The sequence below is a fragment of the Polypterus senegalus genome, chromosome 1, assembly GCF_016835505.1.
Source record: "Polypterus senegalus isolate Bchr_013 chromosome 1, ASM1683550v1, whole genome shotgun sequence".
NCBI classification, from domain to species: Eukaryota; Metazoa; Chordata; class Cladistia; order Polypteriformes; family Polypteridae; genus Polypterus; species Polypterus senegalus.
Genome location: NC_053154.1, coordinates 98,170,080 through 98,193,018, shown reverse-complemented (window position 1 = coordinate 98,193,018; position 22,939 = coordinate 98,170,080). Strand labels below are relative to the sequence as shown.

The 22,939-nt window shown below is 35.2% G+C and overlaps 1 protein-coding gene across 3 annotated transcripts in view; it reads left to right on the top strand.

The window, feature by feature from the left end:
* kif18a (kinesin family member 18A) overlaps positions 1-22,939 on the top strand; it is a 135,174-nt gene that overhangs the window by 46,849 nt on the left and 65,386 nt on the right. For all 3 annotated transcript variants that reach the window (XM_039753810.1, XM_039753793.1, XM_039753801.1), the window contains exons 4-9: positions 11,359-11,463; positions 11,643-11,753; positions 12,389-12,586; positions 21,517-21,693; positions 21,826-21,900; positions 22,354-22,469. In XM_039753810.1, the coding sequence (XP_039609744.1) occupies positions 11,359-11,463; positions 11,643-11,753; positions 12,389-12,586; positions 21,517-21,693; positions 21,826-21,900; positions 22,354-22,469 (782 nt within the window). The remainder of the gene's footprint in view (positions 1-11,358; positions 11,464-11,642; positions 11,754-12,388; positions 12,587-21,516; positions 21,694-21,825; positions 21,901-22,353; positions 22,470-22,939) is intronic.

Below are 22,939 nucleotides of genomic sequence, written 5' to 3'. Positions count from 1 at the left end.
AGAGAAGCAAACAAGCACGGCGCGCGGGAAGCATATCTTATGTCATTGAGGAGTTTTAGTTAATATGTAATACATGCTCTGATTGGGTAGCTTCTAAGCCATCCGCCAATAGCGTCCCTTGTATGAAATCAACTGGGCAATCAAACTGAGGAAGCATGTAACCTAAATTAAAAGGCCCATTGTCCGCAGAAAGCGGCGAACCAGCGAAAAATCCATGATATATATTTAGATGTGCTTACATTTAAAATCCGCGATAGAGTGAAGCCGCGAAAGCCGAAGCGCGATATAGCGAGGGATTACTGTACAGTACTTCCACACAGAGGAGAGTTCTTCCTGGTGTTTTGGGAAACCTTCTTTCACTAAATGCAGTGTAGCTTAGCCTACTCAAAAATAGTACAGAGAGTTGTAGCATGGCGTTGTGCAGTGCAGCAGAGGGGCAGTGGACACCTAGTCGAATAAGAACATACAATCTCACTAAATTGTTTTGTCAATTATATCAATTCATTGTGGCAGCCTTAATTAAACATGTATATGTCATTACTGTATAAATTTATTTTTTTTTTCATTTCCTTCATGTCTGTTGATTTTGGTTTGATGCATCCAGCCATCCAGTTTGAGAACTAGCTTTCAGCCAGTACAGGTTCATAGTTTTCTGTTTTCTGAATTTTTATTTTGTATACAGGCAGTCCCCAGGTTACGTACGAGATAGGTACTGTAGGTTAGCACTTAACTTGAATTTGTATGTAAGTCGGAACATGTACATTATTTTAATAAATGCTATTGTTGACTGACTGTAACCAAGTGCTCTGCCAATGAATAATGGAGATTCACCTCTCTCTGACCTTTTTATTATTTCTACTTTATTTTCAATGGTGATGGTTTTTCTCTTCTTTACTGTATCACCAGCACTTGCATCAGATTTGTGTTTCAGAGACATTCTTGAAGGGTGAAGACAAAAGGTTAAGATGAGCTCTTCTACACAGCACTGTACACGCTATCACAGCAGTAAGGCATCCGTCGTCAACACGTCTGATGTACTGACAAGAGACAACTTCCTGCTGTGTGCGTAACAGTACAAGCAGGCTTGCTATTGCGAATGATTGGGGGCAGCGAGGGGCGGCGCACGCCCCACCCACCACACAGTCACCTCCACTACAGTATGCTGCTTGCAGCATCCACCCACCGAGAACGAACGTGGTGTGCCCAAAGGTGGGTAGTGAATCACCCACCACCGCCCCCATTCAACAGGCAGGCACCCGAGGCACACTACAATGCTACCCCCTGCCAAACAGGCCACCACTTGCAGCATCACCAGCTGCCCACCAAGAACGAACAGGGCAGCCATGTGTGGTGGGCGGGCAGTGAAACGCCCCCTCCGCTCTATCCAGTCTTTGTCCAGTCAGGAGCAGTAGCTGCGGCGTCATAGTGGGCAGGCAGTGAACTGCCACATCAAGCCTCTGTCCTGCACACGAGCGATAGCTATGGCCCCGGTGACTATGGACCACAGGTCACCGCTTGCCTCTGGGAGCCACCCGAGGGACACTACACTGCGAGAACAGCGAAATTGCCCTCCTCTAGCCTCCTTCCAGCCACCACTTACAGCGTCCCCAGGCCGTAGATGACGGAGCGGCAGTTTTTGAGGCGCATGCGTTGCAGCTGCGACCCCATGCTTAAGTCGTAGGTCGGATGTCCATAACTTGGGGACTGCCTGTTCTGGTGTTTACTTCTGTTTATATGGCATCCTCTAAAGCTAAAATTGACTGACTCTGTTGTTTTGTAAAATGTAGTTCATTTCTATAAATGAATTTTTATCATAAAGGAGTATAAACATAGACCCAAAACCTGAAACCACAGCCATAAATCGATGGCTTAAGTATGTTTGTAGTCTACTAGTGTACTAAAAACCAAATATGAAGTTGTTTATAAGAAACTTGGCCAAAATCCCTCTTCCACTGAAAGTGGCTTGGTTCAGCTATGCAGAAACATGGGGAGCTTAAATTGTAAATGCACATGGTTGCCTGCAGTGCTACCACCTTTGCAAACCTGGTGCTCCAAGTATGCTTTCTGGTAGCCCAGCTTTATAAATGGTGAGAAGGGTTACCTGCAACTTTTTATAGCAAAGTTTAAATGTACACGAATGGATAGAACTCCTCTACCACAATATAAATACAGCTGATATACTAAAAGAGAACATTTTAGCAAATAGGTGATTTTTAAAGGATTATATCATGTTAATGTGGGGTCTTTTTTTCATGTCCATAAAAACACTTTATCCCAAAGAACCAAAATACTGCATTAATATTGTCTTCTCAAATTTTGTTTGCAGACCTAATTTAGACCCCACCAATGGGTTTCACTGTCATTTTTACTTTCAGGGTTATTCTAAGGTTCAGCACGTCCTTTACAGTATCATACACCTTTAGTTGACCACAGCCAGTTAACTGTGAGAACAGCTGCATTAACATTTATCACTCTTGGACTATTGAGTCCTGATGTTAGCAAAAGGCAAGGTTTAGACCTTACAAAACACATTCACACTGCACAGTTTTTTGGGCAAATAGTAGGGAGTATTTTCTCAACCTTCAGCATATCGTTTAGGATCCCAGAGTACATATTGGTTATTGATGAGCATTTTATATTTTACATGATTCTTCTCATGCCTTTTCTGTGACCACAAAAGGCAAGATCTTTTTGTAATGTATTATAGCTTTCTGATTTCCTAATGTTAATGTCCATTTCCTAAGGCAGAACACTTTGAAAACTTGTAACAGGAGCATTGGTGAAACATTCAAGTCATTACATGTGATCAAGAAGCTGATGATTGATTATTTTAGGTCATTTTCTCACCTGTAGTAAGTCATGTCAGTTGAAAAGAGTCACCTGATGCCTCAGTGTACATTTTTGTTTCTAGGTTGTAAAGTTCATGAAGTGACTCTGCAGTACATCAGCATTATTTACTAAGCAGCAGTTTCAAATTCGTCTCATTTCTTTTTCAATTAAAAATGTTGGCTGTTGCACTTAAATGGGACACTTTGAATTTGGGCAGCGAGCTTGTTTTAATTTAAAGGACAAAATAAAAAATTCTGAATTTATTAAAGTAGCCTTTTCTGCCCTTTATTATAACTTACAGGAAGACTTCACCGATTCCTTTTTCTCAGTTTATTACTCCACCTCTTTTAATGTAAAGGCTAATATTCCAATCATCTCTCAGTCTCCTATAAAACAAGCCTTGACTTGCTTTGTTTACAGTACACTACAGAAAGTTAGCGGCAAAGATAAAAGATGTGTGCTGGTGCAATTACCATAATACCTTGCATAAAACAGCACTACAAATAAATTGCATAAATCTTATAGAAGCAGTTGCTGAAAAGATCAGTTTTGTGGTCTGCCAATTTACTGATCACCAATCATTTCTCTTTTAGTGAAAAATTGTCCCATCAGTCAGAGCACCTCTACTGACTGGTACAGTAAATAGTCTAATATTTGCGTGCTTTCTCACCCTTTCAGGAAAAAGTGATTTCATTATTAAAACAAAGGATTGCTTTTGTATGTGATTTCTGGATGTTCTGTGCAAACAGCACAGAACATTTGCTGACTTCATTGTGATGTTGTCTCCTCCCTGCAATCATCACTTCTTTTCAGGATATCTTCAGTATTTAAACCATTAAAAAAGGTCTTCCCGTATTTGAAAAGTTATGCTTTAATTTTGTCAAAATGCTGCTTGTAATTATGACTTTTAGATGTAACTGTTATTGAAGCAGTAATGGAATCGTTCTTTTTTTTTTTTTTTTTTTGCTAGTTTGCAGACCTTTGTCCCTTTTTAAAATTGAATGTAACTACTTTATTTACTCAAGTGTAACTATTTGGTGCCTGGAAGAAGTAAAGTGAACTGCATTTCTTAACATAAGAGATGCCCACTGTAACTGTAATCAGATTTGAACAATTTATATGTCTATTTCCAGAACATTTTTCCTTTGATTCCTCTAGTGCCCATCAGGATTGCAGGATTGGGACTTAAAACATTCTACAGAACTATTGATATACTGTACATACCTGTACTGTAAAACATTCATGCAGTATATTTTCCAGTACAGTCATGTGTCAACTTATGGCAGTATGTCAAATTGGCCTAATATCAGTCACATAGTGTACCATTCATAGAAATTGAGGCTTAGTGGGTCACCAGTACACATAATAATAAAAATGATGTTTTATTTATATAGTGCCTTTTCCATAGTCAAGGTGCTTAAAAGTACAGTGCAATACTTATCTGATAGTAGCAGACATGCGAAAGGTGAGACAAGCGGTGTGGGTTGGGGCAGATGAACAATAATAGCAAAGCAGCAAAATCTCCAGAAAAAGCGTAGTAGGAAATAGTACGAGATGCACATTAAAGATATCTACCAGAATTCTGGAGGTTCTAGCATATAAGCACATGCATATAGCGCTGGGTATTATAGGCGTGATTGCACCAAAGCCACAATCCAGGTGCCTGCAAACATTAGATCACTTCTCAGTCATTCCCAGTCGAAGCATGTACAGAAGGAATCAACCGCAATCTAGCATATAAATTATAATCAAGGAGGCAGAATATCCCCAGCTCCTTGATCTCCAAGGTGCAGAGAAAAAATTTTTGTATATCAAGCATCAGGCAAGAACAGGCAATCAAAATAAAGTCTCGTTCAATGAACCACATAAAGATTCAGTTGTCCCCAAGGTAGCGAGCCCAGTCAAGGCTAAGTCCATAAAAATAAATCCAAAATCAATGTTATTCAATCCAGTTCCATCCATAAACTATACATACAATAAAAGAAGTGCAAATTTTAAGTGTTATTAACATGGAGGAGTGGCAGTAAAATGTAGGCACCAGCATCCCCTCACCTGTTGCCAGTATAGAGAAGCACAAACTGATCTTTTAATCATGGTGCCTGTGTAGGGGAAGGCAGTTTTGGCTGAATGCGTAAGAATTGGCCAAACAAAGCAGGGCCAATTTAAATAAATCTTAAAGGTCTCTCCAAGAGTCAGAAAACATATGAGACCTTATGGAATGTTATGATAACAATTGTATTACTATTTACAAGGTGTTTTTATCTTCTTCATGTAAAATAAAATACGAACAATCTGTGCAGATCACAAACAAAAAAGACAGACTACCTTTTACTTCCTATTGCTTGTTTTTGTCCATTTCTTGGTTGCAGCATCAGTACAGGAAGGAACACCGGTGACCGTTCCATTACCACTTCTGTCACTGTTTTTATGCACTGTTTTGAGCGTATCATTCTATGACTGGTGGCATCACTGCCACAAGTACGTGATAAGCAAAAGGCGTGTAGATTTGCCTTAGATTTTGACTTCTGTTGAAAATGTAGATTTTATGCAATAATCATATTGCCTCATAGCTGCATGATGCCTAAAGCACTTTAAGTGTTTATTTCCCTATCTCTTTCATTTCCAAAAGTAACAACCAAGTGGTGAACAGCTTCTTATGAGAACCCAGTACGATTAGTGAATTGGGTTACTGTAAGTTTCATTATCATTGGAATTTTTTTTAAAGAAGGTAATTATTTATTTATTTATTTTTGCAGCCGACAGTATTGCTTGGATTTTTGCAGAAGGAGGTCCACCAAGAATGTTGTTGCCACGAAAGAACTACATTTCCATTTATAAAGTATTTGTAATATTTTGATACAAGGCCAAATTTTATTTATAGCTTACAGTGTTTGTTTTTGAGTGGGTTGAATGCCGTGAGTGTGGGTGGGTGTGTGATTCTTTGTTTGGGCAGTGATCTTGTCAAAGCACGTCCTTATTGGAGCTCCTGGCATACAAAGCTATTCTGCAGCCCCCTTGCATGGTGCTTTTTGGAAGGCTGTTACATAAGGTTTACGGTGTCTAAGGATATACTGCACATGCACATGCACATACTTCTGCCCCATGGGAATATGTGGTTTTATTATTTAATTGTAAGATTTTCATTATCAAGAGTCAGAACACTGGTAACATCTAAATCCCATCAGAACCAAAACACACTATATTGTATTTGTTTTTGGTTTATTTTTTTAAGAAGTGGTAGGAATAAGTCTCTGTACGAAACAACAGTTTTATAGACACATAACCTTGTAAATAAGTTTATTTATGCTGTGATCAAAGGTGGAATTCAATGATAAAAAAAAGTTTTGTTTCACAGCTGCTGTCTTAATTTCATATTGCTTTGTATGTGGGACATACAGTGTTTAACTCTATTTCCTGATATAGAGTTTTGGGTACAAATCCTGCACCTTGCATTTGTCTCTTTGAAATATGTACATTCTCTCCTACACATGTTTGTATTGTTGTTTCCGGTCCTAAACAAGATTGCCGGGACTCTGATTCTGACACCAGAAAACTGGACTCCTCTAACAGGCATACTGCTCATACCATGCTTATTCCATATACACTGTATGTCCAAAACGATGTTGACAACCCTCCAAATTTATTGTTCAGGGGTATCAGCCGCATCCATTATTAACAAGTGCTTACAATCAAGTTCAAAGCCATGCTATTTCCTTTGGCAAAATTGGCAGTAGAATGAAGATCTCGGTGACTTTAAATGTGACACTGCCATAGGATACAGTCTTTGCCAATATGTGAAATTTCTTCTCTGTTAGATCTGCTTTGGTCAACTATTATTTTGAAGTGGAAGAGTCTAGGAGCAACAACACTAAACCACAAAATCTTTGCATAAAGTTCACAATGAAAGCAGTATGTGCCACAAAATATGAGTTAGCTTTGGGCAACAAATACACTGTGCATTTCCCATAATGTAAATATTAATCTTTGGCAGGTTATTCTTAAAAACACTGAGAACACTCCTAATGTGGTAAAGGATTTGTATTTATTTGTTGTAGGCTGCTGCAATTGTGGGTTCATGTCAGGAAAGATTAATGCCCAGAGAAAGCTATGACAAACACAAATTGAGGGTAGCATGGTCTCTTGTGGCATGCAGACTGATAGTGAAATTTTCCAAGTTAAGTCCTGCACCTCCAGTAATACAGTAAGCAGCTGATAACTGTAGCCAAGTTTCCATCCAGTTTTTTGCGACGTTTTGTTATCGACAAACAGAATATACGTAAAAAAAAATGTGCGAAATTTGCTGTCTCCAGCCTGTTTCCATCCAACTAGCTTTTAATCGATAAAATGGTGTGTGTGATGACGTTGCATAAGTTTTGTTGTATCGTGAAAAAAAATCTGCGCTTGAACCGTTTCCATACATAATTTTATGTATGTCGCAAATTATCTACCTTTTGTTTTCCACATTACACCCCCTCCACTAAACAAAGAAACAAAGAAATGGAAAGATTATTCAGACAGTTTTTTGAAATTTGCCAGCTTACTGTTATTTCAGTTTCACAAATAATTGGAATTGTACATAATATCCGAAGACGACAGCAGAATGAAGCAGTTGCTTGTCTGATAGCCCTAGAGCTTGAAGAAAGTACCCCAGTGCGACGAAACCCACAGGTATGGGAGAGACGACGGAATAAGACCTTCTGGGAGGAGGTGGTGGAGAGACACTTCACAGAAAATCTCTGGCTGCAACATTTTAGAATGACACGGCCGACATTTGAGATGTTGTGTGGATTCATCAGTCCTGATGTTGCGCCCATCACATACTGGCACAGTAAATTACCTTTGCGGTTTTTGTATTATTTAGACATCCTGAGAGACACCCGCAGGCTACAGTTGATGTGGAGGGAGTTCAGGTACCCCTTTTAGTAGCAGGAGACCCAGCCTATCCGCAACTGCATTGGCTCATCATGAGAAATAACGAGTCTCTTCATCAAACCATGTGAACCGCTCCGTCATTCTCGTTTTGATTGCACGTGATGAAAATGTATCATGTGACACATTTATTTGCGTTAAAGCCCTTTTTTCCGACAGAAAAGTGCTTCCAATGTAGTTTTTGCGACATCTGAAGTATCGATATGGAATTTATGCATTAAAGTTAAACGGAAAAATATTATGTCGACATGTACAACATTTTATCGATAATTAGCATTTCCATCAGCTATATCGGTAAAAAAATTTGAAGCGCTAAATATTTTTTCGCAAAAACTCCTTGGATGGAAACCTGGTTAGTGTCACAGGCAGTGTTGAATTGTAGTTTGTTCCAGTCAGGTATGGAAACCTGTTGCAAAGTTAGTAAAACTCATGATGACAGATTTCAATGCAGACAGTTCAATTTGGGTAATGATGTGGTGCTGTCTCAACAGAACACACAGGCAGAGTGTTTTTGTAGGAGAGTAATGCCTTACCAGAATATTAATTTGGTCCTCTTTCAGAGAACTGTATGAACATTTCTCTGGTAGATCTGACAGATATGACTCTTTGGTGTTTAAGGCCTTTGTGAGCCATCAGACTTACAGTGACTTGGTTAATAGTAATAAGTAAAATTTGATGATTCAAGAGGAAAGAGAGCATTTCCCAAGAACCTAAGTCTGGATGCTGTTTAGCTTAGAGGGATGACATTAGGCAGTGTCTTCTGTGCAGGGAAATATAACTGCTTTTGTTTCCATCTGTGATGTCAGTTTTTCCAAAATTGCCTCTGTCTTCAGGACTTTTGCCCCTGGATAACTATCTACTTGAATATTGTTATGTTGTTGTTGTGGGATTCTAGAAAGGTTTGAGTCACCTTTTATAATGTGCATTTTTTTGGAGACTAAATACCAGTCTGTTTTTCTGATGTGTTTATGTTCCGGCCAAAACCCGAAGTTCGGCCTGTTCCCGAATTGGCCGGCCACTTCACATTTTGGCCGCCAGGTGTGGCCAAAGTCCAAATTACTAGAAATGAACAGCGTATATGCTACTTTGGCCAGACATTTTGCGAAGTGAAGAGAACTCCCTGACCAAAGTCCAATGCGCTGATGTAAGACTGTCCGCTCATGGTTCAAAGATGCTTAACAACTTTCAGATGCAGATTCAGAAGTGAGTTTTCCATTCTGCATGAGAAACTGCTGAAGGCGGGTCTTGGTCAGAAAGTTGACACTACTTCAGACACCCTTCTCCTCGCCCCAACACTAACCTTAAGATCAATAAAATAGGTCCCTGATGTTAAGTCACTATTTTAGGGTTAAAATAACAGAAATGTGAGATCTACTTATATACAGTACCTAATCTTAATTATTGTGAAACAACCAAATGGCGTCCGCTTTCTGAACAAGAGACACCAAGGCTACACTTGATGCAATTGTACTACTAAGTGCACAACAAATCGCTGCTCATGTCTTTTTTCTTCTGAGTTTGGCTGATCGCCCCGTGTCATTTCGCAAACTGGCTGGCCAAATCCCGAAATTGAGGAAAAGATTGAACATTGGCTGGTCAATTTAGAGCGACATTGGCCATTTCCCGATTTGGCCAGACACTTCCCACTTTGGCCAATTTCCAATTTTGGCCGTAACATTTATTTATATGTCTGGCTAGTCTATTTGGATCGAGCTCAGGCGGGCCAAAAATGTCTTCTTCCTCTGAATGTTCTAAAACTTGTGTTGAACTTTTCAGCATGTTTATTGTTAATTGTAATTTATAATTGTTTTATTCTTATATACTTAATAAAAGTCTTATTTCTACAGTTGCCTTCCCTTCATCATTCTTCTGTATTTGCTGAGCTAAAGTCTTATTAGTCTTTCCTCCATTTTTATCATGTGTATAGCATGACTTAGGAATTAGTTCCTCCATTTCCCTTACTGTTAACAAAATGCCATTTTTAATCACAATGTTTTGTAGATTATGTAAATGTAAAGAATTAATGTTGTTGTTATTCTTATTTAACTCTGCACGCAGATCCCTTTTATATTTCAGATCAGTTTAAGAAATGTTTTGGTTCCGGTGCCTTACTAGCCTCCACTGTATTTTTAGGCAAACCATATATGGTTATTTTCCCCCTCAGGTATATTATAATTGTTTCCCAAAATACTGCATTGTCAGACACTTATGGGACTGTGTTAGTCTCCATGTTATGCCAATTTATTTGTAGAAATTAATATAGTAAAATCTTCACCTGCTATTATTAATTAACTCAGTTGCCAATTGTGAGTCATAAGAAATTAGTTTATTATTATTATTATTATATTATTATATATACATTATTTTAAGGTCCAGAAATAAGAGGAATATAGATGCAAATAAAAATACTGTCATTTTAAGAATTGATCTTCTTCTTCTTCTTCTTCTTCTTTCGGCTGCTCCCGTTAGGGGTTGCCAGAGCGGATCATCATCTTCCATATCTTTTGAGAGCAAAAAATGATTAATTATTAATAATATAAAAAAAGTTTTGATTCCTGAATAACTGTGATACACTGGTAATAAAAAGGCATAGTGTCTCAAATGTATGAGGAGATAACCTCCAAGGGTCTGTAACCTGGAGAAAATTAATTTTTCAAGGCAGCTTTTTCTGTTGTTACGATCTATCCAAAGCAGGATTTTATTTGCATTGTTATGTTTGCTTTTCTTTGTAAGTTTATGAGAACTCATATGTGGAAAGATGGAATATTCCGTTCTTTTTCATCCCAGTTGTGTGCATATACTGTTTATTAGCTAGAATTAATCCACAAACTTATTTTAATATTCTACCAAAAGATAATTACTTGATAACTCGGACCCTCTCTCTTCACCTGAGTATTCAGAACAAATAAATTACTAAATTACACCTATAGAGCAAAACATTATTGAGTCAAATGCATGTTTAAATATCTTTTTTTTTTTATTCAAAAATCTTGTTAGTCAATGACCAATGCAAAGTTCACAATGCCAGCTTTGCTTGAATTTGGACATCTTGAAGGTGTCTTTCTAAAAAGCCCACAACAGAGATGTCGGCAAAACAGGCAGGAAGGTAAATAAACAATTGTTGTCCCTCACCCAGGCATCATTTAGGGCAGTTAGTGTATGTGTCCCCTTAAATGGCAGAGGTGTACATATGTGATGAATAATTTAAAATAATTCAATGCAGGTTCCTCCAATGAACACATACCATTGTACTACTATGGTATATCATCTTATTGAGCCGTTTGTTAAATATGAATTATAGTGGTTTATTCGGTATATTTGTATGTGAGGGAAAAAAATTAATTTGGGTGTTTATGTTGAAAATAATGTTTTTAATCTATTGACTGCAGTCTGTTAGAAACGTTTCATATCGTTTTGTGCTAATTTAGTAAGTAAATGTGATGGCTTTCTGTTAATGTATGTAGTGGCTAGGGTATTTTTGTAGTTGCACCTGGTTCTTAAAATCTTAAGTTTGACTTTGCACATGAAATTCTAAAAATGATATGTTATAAATTTATTTGTATGAAATTTTATATCCTGATTGTTTTTTCTGTTTTAAAGGTATACAATGAACAAATTCGAGATCTCCTTGTGAATTCTGGACCCCTAGCTGTTCGTGAAGATAGTATTAAAGGAGTTGTTGTCCAGGGTCTGTCACTACTTCAGGTATGAGGCTCTGAAGTTATTTGCTGTCTGGTAATAAAACATATGAGCTTCATTTGAACGTTTTTTTCCTGTTGGTGATCAATGATAATTATAAAGAGATTTTATTAGCGATAGTTTGTTAAAACTAATCACTACCACCCTCTTGCAATAATTATCCTTTTGTGTTCTTATTTTTTTAGCCTAAATCTGCAGACCAGATCCTTGAAATGTTAGATTATGGAAATAAAAATAGAACGCAACATCCAACTGATGTGAATGCCTCCTCGTCACGATCCCATGCGGTATTTCAGGTAAATGGAAGTTTAGTGTAATTTATGAGAAAAAAACTAGGCTAAATTTATTATGTGAATTTCCCTTTGGGATTAGTAAAGTATCTATCTATCTATCTTATCTAATCTATCTGTTATAGACTTTAGTGACTAAAGATGGGCTTGTTTTATATAAAAATCTCGGATCATCCCAAACTTGTATCAATGTGATGTCAATATACAGTATATATGTTTTTTTTTTTTTTTAAATTATGTTTAAGCAAGTCAGCCATTGGAGTATATTCTTTAAATGTGGTCATGTACTTGTTTTACTAATTTAAACTTACTAGGAGGCTTCTAATTTTAGTGTTTTACTCCTAAGAGATTTCTAGGTTTTTCCAGCCTGCCTCCTTGTCCCTTTGTATGTCTGCATTCATGTCTTTTCTGTGATGAAGTTAGTTTTATGAGTTGTATATTTTTGCAGTATTGTTCATTATTTTTCAGTTGATATTGAAGACATTAATATAGCAATGGTAGAAGCTCCCAAAAGAAAAAAAAATATATACAGTACAATATATATATAATTTTTTCAGTTTTTTTGATCAGTCTACTTTATGCATTTTAAACGGTCTTGCATTGTATCTTACTTAAGCAGTTGTCTTAATTCTGTAAAACAGATATATTTAAGGCAGCAAAGCAAAACTGCCAACATTAATCAAAACATCAAAATTGCAAAGATGTGCCTGATTGATCTTGCTGGATCAGAGAGGGTCAGTGCCACTAATACCAAAGGAGCAAGGTTTCGAGAGGGAGCCAATATAAATCGGTCACTGCTGGCCTTAGGAAATGTCATCAATGCTCTTGCAGATCCAAAGGTAAGTGCCATTTTGAGAATTCATCTCTTTCATAGATACTAGATCTCCATTTGTGTCAGTAATTGACAAAGCACGATATTACATCTTAATGAAGTTAAATAGAAGCATTTTCTTTAATTGCCCACTCATAATGTTAGTTTTATTATATATATGATTATTTTATCATGATCGTACTCATAGCAAAATTTAGTAAAATCGTTACTCAAAGATTTATAAAAGAGAAAGTAAACAATTGCAATAGTTTGAGCGATTGAAATGTATTAATTCCATAATATTAATAAAAATGTTATTGACCGAGAAAATGGAAGAAAATGCTCTTTTAATTCTTCCTTTAGATAGAATTCTTTTGGTGATTGATTAGGCTAATATTTATATTAGACAGTGGTCCATGTTTCAATGTCTCTGAAATTAAAATTGGAAAATTTCTGAAACTGTGATTAAAACAAAATATACATGTGTTCAGTCTTTTCAAAAAAACAGTAACTTGATTGTTTAAGAAATGCCAGAATTGCATAGAATGTGTTCACTTTCTTTGAAATAATGTTTTTGCTGCCTATTTAACTTTTGCTGCCTATTCATTTGTATTTTATCCATTTTTCTCCCTGATAGCTATGATAACTAAGTAAATTCTGTTGACCATTTCAGCTGTTTTTGTATTGTTTACTATATAGTATCCTTCTATATAAAAGCGGTCGGGATTGTCCTTCTGTTCCGTGAGTGCTACGCAGGCGCAGAGTTTCACACACGCCCTGTCCATTTTGCAATGCACGATGGGATTTGTAGTTTCATTTTTCCAGGTAAAAGATGATTTTCTACTCCAGACTGTGCAATATCTTCTTCTTCTTCTTCTTCTTTCTTACTATATAAAAGCAGTCGAGATTGTCCTTCCGTCCCGTGAGTGGAAAGCGTAGCGGTATTCCGCTTATCACAGACTTACTACTTGCAGCTTGCGGTACGAAGCGACATGATGTGAGCAGAGTTCTGGTGCTCCCGTCGTTCCCTTGCTTTTGTGCCCGATGCGCTGGAAAAATAGACAAAATTATGTCTCTGGAAATAATTAATGTTGATGGAGTACAAATGCCTCACCGTGTAGTAAATATCAGGGGGGTTCAAAAGGGCGACCACAATATAGAAAAAAAGTTTAAATTTCATCACAAAAATAACAGAAACTACAAATATTAAAGTAATACCGCTCAAATGCAATATAAACAAATTAATGAGATTGTATAAAATATCAAATTGATCTACATATTGAATTGCCTTAAGAAGTGGTCAACTTAAAAAGTCGGTCACCTTAAAAGGCGGACCAGCCTAGTACTTTGATAATTTTCGTGAAATTTTTTAAAGCAAGTTTCACCCCCGAAATATTTGATTAGTTTTGATTATTGAGTTATGATATTACATTATTTTTCTTTTAAAAATTGCTTTTGTTTATCAAATTTATGTAAAATGATACATTTTAGTGGTGAGCCTTAACACAGTTAGTACAGTACAGAGCCTTTTCGGGGGCTGATTTAATTTGGCTTTTTTCCTTCTTCATGATTAATGAAGAGAACTTGGTTCTTAACTGTTTTAGTGTCATAAAGTTCTAGCTTTGCACTTGGATTGACAAGTCAAAAGTCAACATATCGGGTTCCATTTTCCATATGAATATGCAATTTTATTTTATCATTTTGAAACATCTATTTCCCTTTTCTGCATTGAATATTTATTGGTTTTGATCATTGGTGCATTTGTAATTTTATTCATGCTGATTATACAGCTGTACAACTGAAAGTTTTTATTTTTTTGTTTTAAAACATATGTTTCATTATTTCTGTTGAATATTTCCGTAGCCTCTGGTCTGTATGCATAATAAAATAGAAAGAAAAACATGCTGCCAGTATGGGAGGAGTTACTAATTCAGGTTTTAGCTAAATGCAAGTGTTTTTTTGGATTGCTTTTCATTCTATGTCTTCTTTTAAAGCGGCGGTAAATCCCATGTCACTTTACTAATGTGGCCATCAATTCTTCTGCTGTATGAGATATAATTTGATATAGAAATTGGGGTTTATACTCTATTTCTGGTTAAGACTTTGTACAGAGTTCAGTCCATATCTTTTAAACTCTGAGGCTTGGGCCTATGATAACTGAGAATTTTCTTAATACAGTGTAGATTATTTTTTGCAGTGGTTTATCACGGAACAAATCTACTGTATACATTAGTAATATTCTTCCAATTAGGTCAATGATTATAGGAACAACACCTCTGTGATATTGTAGATGTTGCACTGCTCTATTTTAATCTGTTTTTTCTGATTTCTGGCTGTGCTCTACAGTGTAAATGTATATTCACACTCGGAAAACATGTTTACAATTCTTAGGTTACTTTTTATCATGGTAGATTCACGTTTCTTGCCAGGCTTTTTTTTTTTTTTTTTATCCCCTTTGGAGTGGACATTTATCAAATTACTTTGGATGTTGTGGCGGCCTTAAAAAATGGCACAGTTTTTTCTTTTTAATGAGACAAAAGTGTACAACATCTCTTTAATTTTGAGCAAAGTAGAGTCTGCTGGGGAGAAACTAAGACAAGAAGTTTGATTTTCAATGCTGAGAATTTTAGAAGAATTCTGGTAAATAATGAAATTTGCTCTTAAGGTCATGGGTTGAAAATTAAAATTTTAATGAAGATGGAATACTCTTCTTTTGTATAGCGGACAGTGGGAGTTTAGAACAATGTTCATGGTCATATTGTTAAAGTAAATTTCCAGGTAATATTTCAGATCAATCTATTTATTCACTGAGCAAGATAGACTAAGTGGTCCATGCTTTATAAAATCTTAAGAAAACTAAAAAACTTAAATATTTAGTGTAATAAAGTTATTTTATGTTACCTGTTTTCATTTAATATATGTTAAAAGGCTCACAGCTCTCTTTTTTTTGTAGAAACTTATCTTGAATTCACTTGGAGTGTATAGATAAATTGAATAATATTTATAAAATATTTTAATATTTGGCTCTGTTAAGATGTACATACCAAAACCACAAAACCCTGTCCAAAGTTCTTCCAATAACATTTGCTGAACATTTTTACTAACTCTGAAGAAATGTACTTCTTTCCTCAAGTATAAAACTCTTAACCTTCCCTCAATGGTTAATACACAGAGAAACAATCTGAGCTCTCAAAGGATCTTATTGTTTTATATTAAACCATTTCTTATTAGATATAAACTCTACTTTGTGACTTTTGGAATATTGTTAAACAAGGCTTGTTTTTATTTTTAATGAACCTACTCTCAAGTTTTTAAAGAACGTTATTTATGAATATAACAATGCTGTAATGATTACAACTCCTCATACAGTTAATGTTTTACAGAAATTGATGCCCCCAGGACTTCTATATCGGTGACCTTTGTTTGAAAGCATCTTAAATTGCTGTTCCAGTGAATCCATTGGTTGTAAATAGTGGGTCTGTTGGGTTATGTAGTAAATGGAGATTGACAGGTCTAACTTAATATGTTTTTGAAGCAGTTCAGAACTAGTGAGCAATTTAACTCTTGTCACAAGTAATTAGTACATTCTGTAGGGAATGTTCAGGTTGCAGTCCATATTTCCAACAGGTAAGGGTTAAACTAGGTGGTTGATTTTTAAAAAAACAGAAAAAACGATGTTCTTTTAACTGCCATTCTCCTAAGTATTATAACAGGTGACGGAAACCATACACTGCATGTACACTGGGGGTATATTAACAGCTTGGATTTCTGGAGTTTAGCCATTGTAGAGTAGATTACTATGATTTATAACAAAATGTGTTAATGTTTATTTAAAATAAATGTGAATTGAAGGTTCATTTTACTGCTTTTGAACCATTTAGTTTTACAAAAATTTAACAACATAAATTTGAAATTTAAAACTTAAACCAGAAAAATATTTATGACTGGGCTAGTAAGTAGGTCCCAATCATGAGGCAGTGGTTACTGCATCTTTCCTTATATCCCTAGGCAACTTGTCCAATTCCTTACCCAGTTACTATCTCTGTGGAGTTTGTACTTTCTCACTTTTCCTGCATGAATGTTTTTGCTGCCTTCTCCAGTTTCCCTGCTACATACTGAAGACATGTAGGCTATACTGATTGGCTGTCCATTGTTTCCTCTCTTTCTTGCAGTGCTACCCAGGTAACTTCCATGACCCTGTGATCCTGAATAAGATTAAGCAATGTCAGAAAATTTAAGTAGATTTTGAAAGTGGCTATATTTTACACAGTATTTTCATATAGTTCAACAGGAAATATTTTCCACACAAGTATTTTTTTTAATATTTAATCAACGATGTACCATATATAGTTAAAGTGTAACATCATTTGATACTGCAATTTTCCAATATTTCACCATTAAACTTTTCCAGTCTTAGATTCTACTGTTTGTGGCTTATTACATTTTGCCATCTGAAAAGTTGAATTTTAGGTTAAGGGACGGTTTATTTTCCCCATTTTTACATTTGCAAGTTAACTGATAAGATCAAACAAAAGCATTAATGTGTAAACAGTTTTGTTAAACAGATTATATAACATACCTTGCTCCAGCAAAATACTGTATGGGAGTATTCCATTCCTGTTGCTGGGAATCTAAAATGAGAAGGCACATGGCATCTGCTAGTAGGTGCATTTAACAGTTTTTTTACTTTACTTCCACTATTTTAAAAAGCTGTTCAACTTCGTGGTACTTTTCAAAAAGATCTCATATGAAAACAAAGTTCTGCAAACCCATCAAGAAAAACTTTATTGTGGGGCTGATATTTCATCTCTACGTATGCATCAATATCCATTCAACATGTGCCAGCATTGTGATGTTAAAACTGTTTAGAGGAAAGCATGTTCATGTTATTACTCTAGTGTGAAAGAAGTCAGTTTGAAAAGCTACTTCCCTTGGTTGATAGGAATGATGGTAATGAATTGAGCATTAACAATGTACGTGCTAACTAATTCCACATGGTTCGAAACACTAAACTTTTGCCTTCATTATTGATTTCCAGGAATGACAATAATATTATACAATAATATTTTTACACAGGATGGATAAAATCATTTGTTTACTTACAGTTGTAGTTGGAAGTTGACAATTTTCCTGTTAATGCTGTATTCCATGTTTTTCTATGTTTTCACCTTGTCTTCATGCCCAAGAAATCGGCTGCTGCATGGGCTACTCCAAGTGCCGCACAAAGTTTTTACTCTGTAACTAAGGGCGTCTTTGTTTCTAAGGTCAGGCTTTTATCCAGTAAAAAATCTGCAGAAGTTTTGCTTTTAGGTGGTTATACATTTGTCTCTGTATGCTGCTGTGATTGCTTGACAGAGTACTTGCATTGTTAGTATGCAGATAACCAGTAACCACTATTCCAGCCTTGATTTTTTTATCAAAGCAACATACAGGTTATTATTCATTCTGATTTTTTTATATGACCAGTAGGTCAACTTTCGAAAGAGCATTTTTTTGGCTTTCTCAGGAATATAAGGAATCACATTTCTGTGATTTATTTATCTATCAATAAATACTATCCAAACTGCTCTGTTTGTTGTCAGTAGCGTGTTTTCAAAATGACAGTTCCTTATCCCAAAAATATAACTTGTAAGAGATGGCATGTTACTGTGGGTGTTCAGTGAATCATACTTGTTATGTAAATAAGCTTTCCCAAAATGCCTTGTGGGCTATGAATTTATGTGGACTTGTCAAGCGAATAGTCATTTCTTCATGTGCATGGCAGTAATCTTCATATGATACACATCTTTTTTTTTTTAAAAAAAACAAAAAAAAAACAAACAACTGTTTTACACAGAGCTGTAATGAAAAGATGTCATCTTTTTTTTGTGAATATTACATGCTCTTTACTGGTCTTGTATAACAAAGCTGTCAAACCAGCTGTGTGACTTCCCTTACTGAACATGATGTAATTAAAGAAAGTTTATACAAGCAGACACCTAAATAAAAGAAACATTGCTTAGTCTATCGAAGGGCATGATGGTGTTTTTCAGTAATTCAAGTCATTTGCACTTCATTTTATTGGCATTGATTATGATATAGTGAGCAAGGTGTGAAATTTGCAGATGACAGTAAAAGCAAAGGGTTAATAAAAATGTAGTAGAAAAATAATTTAAATCTGGATAATCTTGTAAACTGAGCAAACGATTCAAATTGGAGTTTCAATCTAGACAAGTGCAAAGTTCTCCATGCTGTCAAAATTATATTATCAACTGTTCGTTAACTCATTTACATTAATGGAGTAGTTTTTTCCTCAAGGTAAGTCACGGCAGAAGTTGCATATGACAGTTAAAGAATATGAACATTAATGCATGTAAAAGGCAGACTGTGTTATCAAAATACAGTATGTGCATTTTCTGTACTTTATTATAGCAGAAAAAAACTCACTATTTGGTTTAAAAAAAAAAAAAACCGTTTAGTACACATACTTACTGTGTAATCAAGATCAAGTTGACTAATCTTACTATCCTCCAGTTCTAAAAAATAATAAATGTTAAGCTTTGTAAGAAAGGTATAAACAGTGAATTTAAAACACATTGGAATATTGCTCACTATTGAAAAAGTGATGTATTCCAGTTGTGATTTTAGTGTTCTTAAAGCACTTAACATTACATATACTACATCAAAATTATGTGACTGTTTTTTCTTAAAGACTGTAGGTTTCCTTTCCAACCTATTTTCTTTGCTTAAGGTCAGTCCCTGCAGCTGTTTGAATATCTTGATTAATTAGACTTCTGTTGACATTCAAAGCAATTGACAATAGTGTAATTAAAGAAATACACTCTTTAGTGAAAGTGAAAGAGTAACCGACAAACTATATACAGGGTGGTCCAGATCTAATAATGCAATTGTGAAAAGGCGAACACATTGCTCCCGCTGTTCGACTGATAACCATCTCCCCGCCATTTTGGAATGCAGGGCAGGTGCTGCCATCTATCGGAAACAAAAAGAATTTTTTGTGAATTCTCTATGTAATAAACTTAAATTACTAGCGACTGGGAGACCGATCGAATCGGGCTACAAATTCTACGTTTGAGAAATCCATACTTTCTTTGCAAATAATTGTTTTTTTAAGTCCTTGAAATGATTTTGTTATCATGGCACTGATTGGTGCTTAAAATAGACCTTTTCAGTCTATGTATTCAAGAGCTTCCTGTTTAAATGGGGCTGTGAAACATTAACTCAGCTCTTCGGCACACCTCATTTGATTTTTTTCCAGCAAACAAATTTTCAAACCAAACCGTATTTTACGACTCTAATCAGAGTCGGAGTAATAATTATGTTGGCATGGTCATTTTAGATCTGAGATCGGCTAAAATTTAAACAATGACCGTTGTTAATACCCAGCCGTCATTACTCAGTTTGCCAATAGATGTCAGAAGGACGGATGGCAAAACTGAATTGCCCAAAGATAGATTCCAAGGTACCAAGCAAATGGCGATACGTTCTAAATTACTTACGGTTCCGAAGCTGTTGAAGGGTTTAAGTCAGTCGACGATGTTAGTCCTGGAAAGTACGCCCCACCAAACCAACGTTCCAAGAACCAACCAAACTTCCTGTTATCTGCTCAAACCAACACTGACTTACTATACTCAGTCGTCCAACAGTGTCACTGAAGCATTCGAACGTTCTTAGCCAATCATGCAATACTGCATTTGTGTTTGCTACGTTATGTTCCAACTACAGAGGCAGTGTCCCATTGCATGGTTCTAACTTCAATTGAGTCGAGATATTGACGCAAACACCATACATACGGGGTATTTACGCAAGCACCATACATATGGATGGTATCAAATTATATATAAGGATAGTGTAATGAAAATTGCATATTTAGATCTAGACCACCCCATAGAGTAGCATAGTACAATTTTCTTCTGAGTTTTACTTTGAAGAAGACCTTTTTAAGTAATATTTAGCACTAAATTTGAGAAGCAAGATACACATTCAGTGGTAGTTATCTGTTCTGGTCCACTGATTTTATTTTTTGGGAATGCAAAATACTGATCTAATAAATGTGCATATTCCAACAGTATCAAGAGCTTGCATCTTAACTGCATAGTTTAGTTGACTTGAAAACCTTGTCTAATTCTCATTAGTAGTGCTATTTTCAAATTTTTATTTTCTATCCATTGGTTATGCAGTTTTTATTAAGGGCTGAGATAATTGTGTTTTTGTGCAGAATTTGTTTGTGAGAGGCTTTGAATTTGAGATTTGTCTAAAAGCAGTTTGGCAGTGTTAACATGTAATATTTAAAAAAAACAATTATATTACATAGTTAAAAAAATATATTTATTGGTAACATGATTAGTCAAATGAATAGCTGGCTTTTTTTATAATTGAAATCTTAAAATTGAAGGCTTTCCTTAAACAGAGAAAAAAAAAAAATTTGTAATGACATTTATAGGCAGTAGTTCAAAATTATGCTTTAACTCTGTATTACTTTCAATGCAGCAAATATATATATATATATATATATATATATATATATATATATATATATGATTAGGTTTTGATTATCATTTCTTAAAGAGGGATACAATACCAAGTCCAGGAAATGCCTACTAATTTAAAGTAGATAGATAACTGGGCTTATTTCACACCCACATGCAAATAAAGGTAGGCTAGTTATCTGAAAGGTTTTATTAGAATAGCATTAGGCACTATGAATGTGTATATGATTTGCTCTTTTACGATTTTTAGATGGAAAACTGAAAGTCCAGCCATCCATCCATCCATCTGTAAATATTAAATTGTTTGTTTTGCAAGTCAGTGCTTCACTGAGAAACTTCTGGACACCTAATGCAACAAATAACCCTTTCTTAAATGCATTGTAATTCATTTGAACTAGTATGTTCTTAAAGGATTTGTGAACTCTTTATTCCTGCACAAATAAAATCTTATCTTGTTTTTCTTTAATAGAGCAAAAAAGCACATATACCGTACAGGAACAGTAAACTTACTCGTCTGTTAAAGGATTCCTTGGGTGGAAATTGTCGAACTATTATGATTGCTGCAGTTAGCCCCTCTGCACTATATTATGATGACACCTACAATACTCTGAAATATGCAAACAGAGCCAAGGACATTCAGTCTTCAGTATGTAATTTTATTTTAGTTAAACAATTGACTGTTCAAAAATAATTTCTGTTTTAGTGAGTGATGTAATTTATTTTGAGAAGCATTTGGATTTTCTGTAACTAAATAATCTTTGTGATTATGTCTTTCAAGTTGAAGACTAATGTTGTGAACCTGGAGAGTCATGTCAGTCAGTATGCTGTGATTTGTGAACAGCAAAAAGAAGAGGTAAGCTTCCCAGCAACATTAATGTGTTTGCCTTCTAAAAAGTATGCTTTAGAAACAAGATAATTGATAATTCACACAGTAATTCACACAGTAATTTATATTTTCTTTTCTGTGTATGGGTCATATATCATCAAAGATTTAAATGACCTGAAGCACAAAAATTAAAATTCTTATACTGTGTAAATAATTTAGATCTTTAGATTTACGTATTTTATAAGGAGGGTGCAGGGGTTTGGGGAACCAGTAAGGAAGGTGATACTGAGTCTGCCTTCCTTCGGCATGCTGACCAAACTAGCACACATTTAGCAGTGCTCATTAATAATTCAGGACTTTACTGAAAAGTTATAATTTTGCATTCATGTAGATTTAATATTAGTGTACATTAAAACACTACTAGCAAGGAATATCATGATTAATTTACTTAAAATAAAATCTGTGTTGTGTTTTCTTTAGATACGTATGCTGAAGGAAAGACTGAAGGAGTATGAAGAAAAAAAAATAGACATTCCAGAGAAACGTAGATTAAGTCTCCTAACTTTGTGTAATCAGAAGAATGCTGAATATGAGCGGTTAGTTTTGATGAATAACAGTATATATTTGAAAGTTCTTTAAAAATGACTAATCATGTTGAACCAAATTGCTGATGTTGGTATCTGAAATAAAATAAATACCTGTTTAGCAGTATTTTAAGTTTTGCTGACAATTAAAATTTTAATTGATTAATTAATTTTTAATGAACAATTACATTTTGTTTATATTTAATCATTCTGTTTCATCACTTGACTTATACTTACAGTATGTTTAGTGATTAGGGTTAACTTCTTCTTTGTAAAGAAAATAATTTTTGTCATGTCTTGGAGGGAGGACATAAGTTGAGGAATTGTTTAGAAGAGTGGATGTGCTTTTATCTTATAACTAGCAAAATACCCGCGCTTCGCAGCGGAGAAGTAGTGTGTTAAAGAAGTAATGAAAAAGAAAAGGAAACATTTTAATAATAACGTAACATGATTGACAATGTCATAAAGTGGTATTCTAAGTA